At 46.5% G+C, this 9,768-nt stretch overlaps 3 protein-coding genes across 3 annotated transcripts; 2 read left to right on the top strand and 1 right to left on the bottom strand.

Moving 5' to 3' along the window:
• The first annotated feature begins 2,963 nt into the window (after positions 1-2,963).
• PHALS_15180 (uncharacterized protein) lies at positions 2,964-3,801 on the top strand. The gene has a single exon (XM_036407231.1). It carries the CDS (start codon positions 3,084-3,086, stop codon positions 3,312-3,314), a length of 231 nt encoding a protein of 76 aa, XP_036263475.1. The 5' UTR covers positions 2,964-3,083; the 3' UTR covers positions 3,315-3,801.
• PHALS_06677 (uncharacterized protein) lies at positions 3,800-4,365 on the bottom strand (the record flags this gene model as incomplete). Its single annotated transcript, XM_024720007.1, has 3 exons — positions 3,800-3,856; positions 3,919-4,023; positions 4,087-4,365. The coding sequence occupies 3 exons, from the start codon at positions 4,363-4,365 to the stop codon at positions 3,800-3,802; spliced, it is 441 nt and encodes a 146-aa protein (XP_024585249.1).
• Positions 4,366-4,402: 37 nt separating this feature from the next.
• Positions 4,403-5,152, top strand: PHALS_06676 (RWP-RK domain; the record flags this gene model as incomplete). Its single annotated transcript, XM_024720006.1, has 1 exon — positions 4,403-5,152. The coding sequence occupies one exon, from the start codon at positions 4,403-4,405 to the stop codon at positions 5,150-5,152; it is 750 nt and encodes a 249-aa protein (XP_024585248.1).
• Positions 5,153-9,768: the final 4,616 nt, after the last annotated feature.

Raw genomic sequence — 9,768 nt, 5'->3', positions numbered from 1 at the left:
CAAACTCGATCATGAAAATAACTTGCTCAGTAACAATTTCGTGCCGGGGAATCTGATCCATTGCATAATCATATTGTTGAAATGACGAGGACCGCATCCTTAAGCAAGAACGGACCGCCCCCGCGGATAGACTACATATGGCGTCGGGCACATCTGTGCAAAGTTTTTACGTCGGAGAACGGTTGTCAATTTTAACGTTCCCGGGCGCGTTCTTTACAGGAATCAAAGGCAGGCAGACGACTGCGTTCATTTTCTCCTTAACCATGATTGGCTTGACTAATGAGCTGTTTGCAGTCCCCTTATTAGAGAGCGCAGTTCACAACAATATCCCAAATCTAACACATGCTTGTGCAACGAGAAAGTGATTTCCGATGTGAAGGGAGAAGGACAGTCCTAACTTGGGGATAAGAGAGAAGATAACCTTCAAGGTAAGTTTGCAACCGAATATAAACGAGTTAATGACTCCAGGCTACCCCACGGCTCCAAGATGTTTTTCAAATAAAGTTTGGATACCTGACCTAATTAATCACGGATGTACTGAGGCTGAACCTCAGCTTGAACATATACAAAATCATGGGTGTACGAAACTTGAACTTCGAAAAGCTTATGCTTCAACTTTTATAAAAAGTATACAACAGAAGTGATTAGCTTACACCACCCGCTTCAAAAGACAGTAACACGTCGATTTCGTCATTAATACATTACCCAATCAGGAACCAGCATTCTGATTAACAAAATGTTTGTGACTTCATAACAGGTGTCACGTATGCTTTTGGGAGCACCAAACTTTGATCTTCTTTCTTTAATTCCAACAATGAATACATAAGATTCATAGATGCACCTTCATCTAATGGCTAAGTGTAGCCCATTACAATCCTGCCGAAGACCCATTTCGACGTGCTGCACGAAATACGCTTGCTGACCACAAACCCCTTAATAGTTGCTTGCCGGTCTTTGTCGATGCCCTGTCCGACGCTATGTAGACGACCTTTGAACGCGCAATCTGCCGAAGCGCTGCGATCTGGATCCCCTCGAGCGCATCGACCCACCGATTTGTCGAGCGTTGGTAAATGAGACGATAGGCTACATAACTTTAAAAACGCTGCCCACATCTCGCCGATGAAAAGGAGAAAAGAACGGCCTGCGTGAGTAAGGGGTCTCTCGACCCGATTCTGATTCACGAACGACATGGCATCGTTCCAGCGTGAAGCTGCGCTTGAGCTCGAAGAAATGCGAGGGCGCTTACTCGACGACGAAGTCCAGATCTTCACCAGAGGGCTCCTTTAGTTCGACGCCGAGGATAACAGGAGGAATCAGGCCAACGCTTCTCGGCACGGTCAAGCATAACCGCAGATGCGACGAGCTGCGATGAGCCTTGAAAGAGACCGCTTCGTCGCAGTGACCGCACTTGCGCCGCAGACCCTATATTTCCTCCAAGTCGTATGAATATCCAAAAGTTACAAAGTTCTGGTTTTTCGGTTGATCTCGTCCCATGGTCAGCACTTAAAAACTATGGTACTTTTCACTTAGTGCCAGGCTACCCAATTCCGTTGATGTCGGGCTTTGGAGTGCTAGTGATAGCCGCGGCGGAGTGACGCGCAAAATGAATCGATTTATTTCAACTATAACGAGTCCACCACAAGTACGTTTATAGTTCACAACTATGTCAGACCCAGCGGAATCTCAAGAGATCCTTTACAACAAAACATATTTAAACACCATCAGAGTTGTGTGTTCGGCTCTATCTTTCTTAAACGATTTCAAACGAGCTGTTATAAACATTTTAAACAAAAGAATAACCAACTCGCATTTGTATAACATGATACTTCACTTTGATACTTCAAAACTTTTCGTTAAGTCCGAGGCAACATAAATGAGTACATAAATAGTGCTATGAGTACAATCATAATAAAATGACGTTTCGTTGTCACATTCTGGAAGTTGATCAACATCTAACGATCAACCCTGCAACTGCAACTCAAATTACGTTTCCTATTAAAAAACTTACTTTCAACCACATCCAGTTTGCTATCCATGGCCATGATTTCTTTGAAGTCATATACGCACAAAAAGACGTGTCTGTACAGAATGCCGCCTTTGACATGCAGTTCGCACGACAGACACCGCCTTTAAAATGTTGTGCTGGACCCATGTATCAAACAGTAGGATGATTATTACAATGGTGAGCTTTGCTATACTTGCTCCTCGTACTGTGAGTCACTCAGCATTTGCAGTAAAGGAAAAAAGTGCGAGTTCCGTAGATGACTTGGTGGGAGGATTGCTCACACAAACACTCAATCTGATGAATCGGTTGTCTCATATACTCTGCCCCATATAGAAAAGGTATACGGTGCGCAGTTCCTTTGCACTTTGCACATCGAAATAAACGCAGTCAATTAAACACATGGACATGTTTGACGTTCAAGTGACGTGCATACACAAGACTTTCCAAATATCATCCTTTCTCTTCCACTAAACATGAGTGCTTCACGCATTTAAAATTTCGCTCAACTCAAATAAGTACAGAGTAGTTAAATAAACTAGCGTGTCGTCGAAAAGGGCTTACAATACTCAAGGGTCTAAGAGCAAGTATCCACATTAGACTTTACATTGACACAGTTGGCACGGAAGCAGCTTGTAGCCCATAGGGAGAAGGTTAAAAATTAACCTCAACAAAGTACCTGGCTTACTGCGTAATGTTCACTTTCGTAATCTCCTTCAGAATAATCGCAAGTTACCCTGAGAGCGTGGTATGGGGAGAGCTGAGGAGGGCTGGGGGGCCTAGGAAGTGATAATGCACATCATTTCGAATCTGCTGGTATTTATAAGGTTTTGACAGAGCGGTCTGATCGAGACATACACATAAGAGCTATATTATGAGCATTACATGCGTCATTTGAAAAGGGGTTTGATACGTATTCATATCTAAATTTTGATTATAACAAATATATTAATTTCAAAAATCCATGTTAATAGGTGCAGATTAGAAATGGCGTGATCTTCGCACCGAATGCATCTCTTTGCTCTGTTTATAGCACAAGGTCGCATCAGGCTACACTGCAGCCAGCAGCTCCTATTGATGGATGCCTCTGGCTCGACGTTACTCTGTGACAGACTTCTTTGTTCCAATGGTTAATGAACCGCCTGAGCAGCTGGAAACGAAATCCAGCCTCGTGTATATAAACGTGTCACGACCGTCATGGCTGCAATATGGGGCCTGGGTTGCCGTTTCTTTCTTCGCCAAGCTGCCATTTGCTCCCTCGCCCATCAAGCTCATGCAAGCAGCCTGTCTGCAGCGACAGATCCTCCGTTAATCCACCAGGCGTTGTCCAATCGGGCAAAAATTGGGTTGGGTTGTAGCTCCTAAACAGAGCACTGCAGTGCGGGCGCTCAGCGCGACATGACGGCCGCCAGGTCATGACTTATGGGTGCATAACCTGTTGCGCTACACTGCGTACCCGTTTACCTATCAGTGCAATTGCAGCATGGAGTATATGAATATGTACGTCATGATAATAGCTGCTTCTTTAATCTAGTGAAAGGGCTGCACACTGAATACCTACTTTCTATGTGGATGCATGCGAGATTTTAATGCATATACCTGACGCGGGAGAGACTGCGTCATGGTCTCACGTGACTCGCATACGTAATGCCGTCTGCTGTTTTACAATCTTCGTCGGGAATAGAAATGGCAACGGGAAGCTCCACAGAACCGAATTTACTCTTAGCTCCGCCTTTTTGTTGAAAAGCTGGTCGCTCACTCGCTCGAATCCAAGCCAGTTTTCATTACAATGTGAGGCTACCCAATCTTTTCGGAAGTGTGGGCTCGAAGCGCTTGGAAGCAAGCCATAAGTTCCTAAACCTATCCTGCGCAAACGCTCTTTGTAGTGTTTCTCATCGCAAAACGCTGTACTGTACGTTTGGCAACACAAGCTTAGCTTTACACTCCTGCCGTCGAACAGACACTTGTTGCAGCATAAACCGGCAAATGTCGATCCCCTTGTCCTCTCCTGGCTCTTGCATCTGGACAGACGCAGACTCAACAAGCCGGCGCTTTCAAATCAGGCGTCACCAGTCATCCCGCACCCGTGAACAGTACGCAGCTATCAACTCCTTATCTTCTTCATCTCTCGTTTTACTCACTCGACAACAAGTGACGATGGAAGAAACTACACTATCAAGCAGTGTCACTACAAACTTTTCAGCCGAATCCGCCCCAGTAACCCCACGGGCACTCACGCTACCTCCCTTACGACACAGTCGCCAATTCTCACTTACCACCGTCACACCCGTAAAGCGTCGCAAATTTACGAGACCTGTCTCATCACAAATGTCATCATCATCAATTAGAACGGCACTACCCATAACTCCGTCATCTAAAGCGGGTTTGTCTCGGCCAAATATGACGGCTTCAAATAGTATTACACTTGACATGTTGCGTCCACACTTTGAAGAACCATTGGCCAAGGTGGCGGCAAGTTTCGGAATCTGCGTGACATTATTGAAAAAGATATGCAGACGACACGGTATTGCCCGCTGGCCACACCGTCAAATTACTGGCCTCCGCAAGAGTATTGCTTCAATGGAACATGCCATTGGGTATTTTGATGGGATACGACGCGAATCATACGCCGAACAATTACTCAAACAAAAGAAAAAGCTTGCTGCCTTGTTGGACGATCCGACGATCAATAATCCACTTCTAGCTCATGAAGACGAGATGACTAATGGTTTGACCAATGCATTGCCCTTGCATCAAATTGAAAGTGGTCACAATGTGAAACCTGCCCCAACAAACCACCATGCATTGTCACCAAGGGGTCCACTACCAATGGAGTCACCACAGTACACTGTACCGTCCGTTGCGATATCTTCACAGATGTCGTCCATGTGCCCTCCAGCTGCCTTCTATATTGAGCAGAGCTACACACCAGAATTTCATCAAACGTGCTCTCCACATGTTTACATGCAGTCTCGTCCAGAGGCCTATTTAAGTATGCGGTACTACAATCGTGGAGCTACAAATTCAGTCTCTAGTACAAGTTTGTCTCCTATCTATCAATTGCCACCGCTTCGTCGCGAGTCACGACCAATGCTACCGCCTATTTCGTCATTAGTAGCTGTCAGGAACAATAGCATTTATTCAAGTTAATAACTTTGAAAGACCGTTACCCGGACAACTGTTTATGTCATGTACAATAAATGTATCGTAGCTCCTTCGAATGACATGATAAATTGCATTGCATCGTAATGTGAGATAGGGCACGTCCTTATGTCAGATCAATAAATTTCTTCTGAATCTTTGTTGATGTCTTATCTGTTTGGATGCACATCAAAGCTTTTCTGGCATCTAATCGTCAATGAGACAGCTCAAAAGTGGTATGAGCTATTTTATAAATTTTCACAAAAGAGACAATCAACTGCGTTAACTGAGTCATTTTTATGCATATACTTCCAAAAGACATACTAAGCATGTAGCTACTAGATGCCACACTCAATTCTTAATACAGTTGATTAGACTGCATATAGTTATGGCTCATTTTCGTTGAAAAAAAGCTTTGTAGCTCGATATGCTGGTAACCGAGAGGACGAGTAGAAAATTCGGGATCACTACGGACATGGCGAAGTTAGTAGCGATGGTGGGCTTGGAATGTCCACCCTACGTGTTACCTCACACTCTCAATTGAGCGATACGAAGGGTCGAGATTCTCTCCTTTGATCACTCGCGGAACAATGGAGAGTCCACATCAAGTGGAAGAGAACATCAGTCTTTTATCTTTACCAAAGGTTGGGATCCTTGACTCTCTTTTTTAGTGGAAAAAATACAGCTATCAATTCAGTACATTTGTGCAAAATTCTGTATTGTACAATTGTACGCCAGTCACATTACAATTTTGTGTAATTGTGAGCAATCTTAAGTACTGAACAATTCAGTCCTGATTAAGATGATGGAACATTGGTGTGGCTAGCAGTCTTTCCGTTGGATATGGAATAATGTAATAGGATTATTTAATCCTCAATACATATCGCTGAACAATAGCAGATGCAACGAGGTTGTCTTTCAGTGGAAGTTTCGACTCCTAGAGCCTGCGCTAAGCCGAGAGCCATAAACAAAACTAGGGGTCTATTTAGCTTTGCTGTTTTAAGCATAGATATTCACTGGAATTAGTATTATTTAGACTGATGAAATAGATACATTCTACTATCTCTCACTAAATTCTCAACGTGCGACTAGCAGACTACGTATATTACGTATCTTACGGACTCATCCTTCACAAATTTTAACCATCGCCATAATTACCGATACTTCGGCATTGTTGAGGTGTTGTGACGTAACGTCACAGACTGTGTGCGGTGCCCAATGACAACTTGCAAGTTAAAATGGAACTTCCCGAAGATCAAGTTTGCAAGTTTGCAGAACAGGCTTAGTGGTTAGAAGCTGGTTAGGCTTCTGGTAGCTAATTTTACTCTCCATTTTGCGCTGCGAGTAACAAGACAGCGTTAAAAGGTTATGAGCCCAAATGCTTCCAAGCCTAAAGAGATACTCACCGCCGACAACTACTACCTGTGGGAGCTCAACGCCCGGATGGCGTTGATGAGAAAGGGGCTACAAGGACACCATGGAGCCAGAAGACGCAGCGCGCCGTGAGACGGAGGAGTGGAAGGCCGCCGACATGAAGGCACTGGCTATTTTGGCCCAAGTTTTAAGTCCAACCTACTAGTCAATGATTCTTGACGCGGGTTCCGCGTATGATGCATGAGAAATGTTGTGTGCATTCTTTGTGAAGTAGTCACTTCATAACCGTGTGCGTTTCAGGAAAGAGCTGCATGAATTTTAGCTAGACACGGGGTAAGACCTGATGAAGCACATCGTAAAGTTTGATGATCTGTGCTTGCGCTTGACTGTGTAACGGAGTTACACATACCCTGGCAACAAGTGTGTGTCACACCATATAGACATGGTGTGACCACATCCAAACAAGAATACGGTACGGGGCTGGATAGCTAGTAGTTATACTTGTATTTAGATTTTACTATACATATTTCGGAAAATCTATGCATTTATAATTAGGCGGCTTTGCCGCAGATAAAAATAAAAAAGTCATTGTTGAATTTATACGGAAGAGTTAATTAGCCTTGGGTTAAGGTTGTAATTTCTCTTGGAGTAAGCGGATTGCGATCCGCTAAACTTGTACTTGTTTTAAGTATAGAACGAAAGGTCGATGACCTTACTTAGGCTTCCTCTAAGCGGAAAGCTACGGCAGCCCCGCTGCACTTGTAGTCAATCTACACCTTAGTCGTTTAGACTGATCCTCTGTGAGGATGGAACAATTTCCTCTTTGCCCCTGGGCATGCAGGTCGGGCTTAAAAAGCTAATGTCCTTGCTGGGCCCTGAGGGCGTTGAACACCTTGCTGCGCAAGGCCCCGAGGCAATCAGTGCGCGTCTAGAGGCGTTTTCAAATTAAGAAAACGCGCTGCTAGAGCACCTGTAGCAGAAGATGTCTGCTTCATTTGCGTCTATGACGCCACCGTCAGTGTGGGATGGTTTCTCCCGCCCTCAGTTGCCCATGGTAAGCATTAAGGGATGGATAGAATCTCCTGCTCTGGGTAATAGAGGTCGAGATGGCCATCGAACCCGCCATGCTCCAGACGGAGCAACAGCGCGCGGCGCTAGCCATCTCAAAGTTCGGTGGCTGAGCGCGAAAATGGGCACTGACGTGCGGCATTTCGGTCGAAGCTGCGTTTCCCTCCTGGGTGGAGCTGAAATTACAGCTCTCATGAGGGTTCTCGCCGCTTAATCAGGCATATTGCGTGCGATCGCGTTTCCTTGCCGCCCGACAGGGCAACAAAAAACTGATGGACTTTGTTCAAGAGATGCGCACTCTCATTGCCGAAATGGCAGCAGATCCCCTTCCGAAGGCGGTCACAGTGACCGTCTTTATAGAAGGCCTACGCACTGGCGTGGCCAGAATGGAAGTCTCCCGTGTGCATCCGTCTTTGTTTGAAGAGGCGAAGATTGAGGCATTGAATGTCGAATATAATTTCAAGTCGGCACGACTTAGTTGGAGTTCACACTCCTACAGCTCGTCGAGCGGGGCTGTTCCCATGGATGTCAGCTATGCTGAGGTCGAGGGAGGAGAGCTCCGAGCTGCTGGGCAGCACGCAAACACATGACGGTGTTTTGTCTGTGAAGACACCCGTCATCTTCGGAACGGTTGCCCCCTGCGCTCGGCGCGTCAAGGTTCTTTGAACCAACGCCCCAATTCATACCAGTCTGGTTCATCGCGGGGAAACGACAACACTTAGTAAGCGCGGGGCGACCAACTGGGGAAGATCTGAGTTCAGTTGAGCCTCAGGGAGGCATAGGTCAACAGGGTGGAGCCCCGAAGACCTCCGTGCTATTGAACACGGAATGTGTATGCAAGCCGGGCTTGCTGGTCGTAGAGGCGACCGTAAAGGCTTCGAAAAGCCATGGAAGATCCTCATCGATTCCACGGGTCGGGCAATTATGCACGACGCAATACGATGGAGGAAGATAGCTGTATGTTGATGTGCAGAAAGCGCGGTTGGGTGACACCGTCACTGTTCGCCTAGCGACGGGACGCGTCTCACCGTCTCGAAGGTCCCTGTGGACCTCGGAGTCAATTTCCTGATTTTGATAGCGTGGAACGCTGTCTAGTCATAGACTTGGATGCAAGGTATGACCTCGTCCTAGGAATGACATGGTTGAAAAGCCATGAGCCATGGATTTATTGAAGATTAAAGACTTTGGGCGCTACGCGCACGTCTCCTGGTGGAGCTTTGGCGAGTCATGAACCCATCTCTGCTAGGAGACAAAAACGCTATTGGCGAGTGCACTGGACCAAGACGGTCAACGTGCTGGGCATTGGAATGTCCGAGTTGGTAGACACCAACAATGTATCGAGCAGGAGTCCCGAGCCTGGCTTGCGGGCTGATCGTGGAGTGGCACGTAACCCACTGAGCGTTGCTTAAGTTTCGGAGCAGTCGCTGCATGTCATGCGTGACATGGTCGGCCAAGGAACGAGGCATCGAGGGCAAGGCCTTCGTGATCCACGTGAAGTGGCACCTAAACCACTGAGCACTGCTCTCGTTGCGAAGCTGTCGCTGCATGCCATTGATGTCGTGGTCGGACAGAGTCCGAGGCAACTTGGGCACAGCCCTTCAGTTGCGCGTGGAGTGGCACGTTATCCACTAGACGAAGACTGCGGAATTAGCAGCTCTTTGTCGGATGTTGTAAATAACATCGGAGCTCCCAAAAAGCGGACAGTAAGGGTGACACTGGACGACGCGAAGTGCGTGTTGACCCTGGTCTTACCGAGACATAGAACCTCTGTACAGACGACGGCGACGCCGTATGCTTGCCGCAAGACGCCGGGTGTCGACCCTAATTCAGAGTGTGTCTATTGTAGACGATGTCGCACAGTTATACACCCTCATCAACGGTATGACGGGGGAGGAAGCAGCAACATTTAATCATATTATGACTTGTTCAGGTCGCACAGGGCGTATGCACAGACATACTTTGACAACATTTTTGTCCACAGTCATGCGGAGCACGGGGGGATGGATGAAGAGAACCGCATCGTCATTTAAGAGCGGTGCTCGAGTGCATGCGTAGGAACAAACTGTCCGCCAATGCAGACAAGTGCATCTTTGGCTTAGAAAAGATTCACTTTTAGGGTGCTTCATTGGGAAGCGTGGCCTTTGAGTGGATCCCGCTAAGGTCAAGACCATTGTGGACTGGTC

Source organism: Plasmopara halstedii (genome assembly GCF_900000015.1).
Source record: "Plasmopara halstedii genome assembly, contig: Scaffold_3060, whole genome shotgun sequence".
In the NCBI taxonomy this organism is placed as follows: domain Eukaryota; phylum Oomycota; class Peronosporomycetes; order Peronosporales; family Peronosporaceae; genus Plasmopara; species Plasmopara halstedii.
This window is presented reverse-complemented; position numbering and strand designations above follow the sequence as displayed.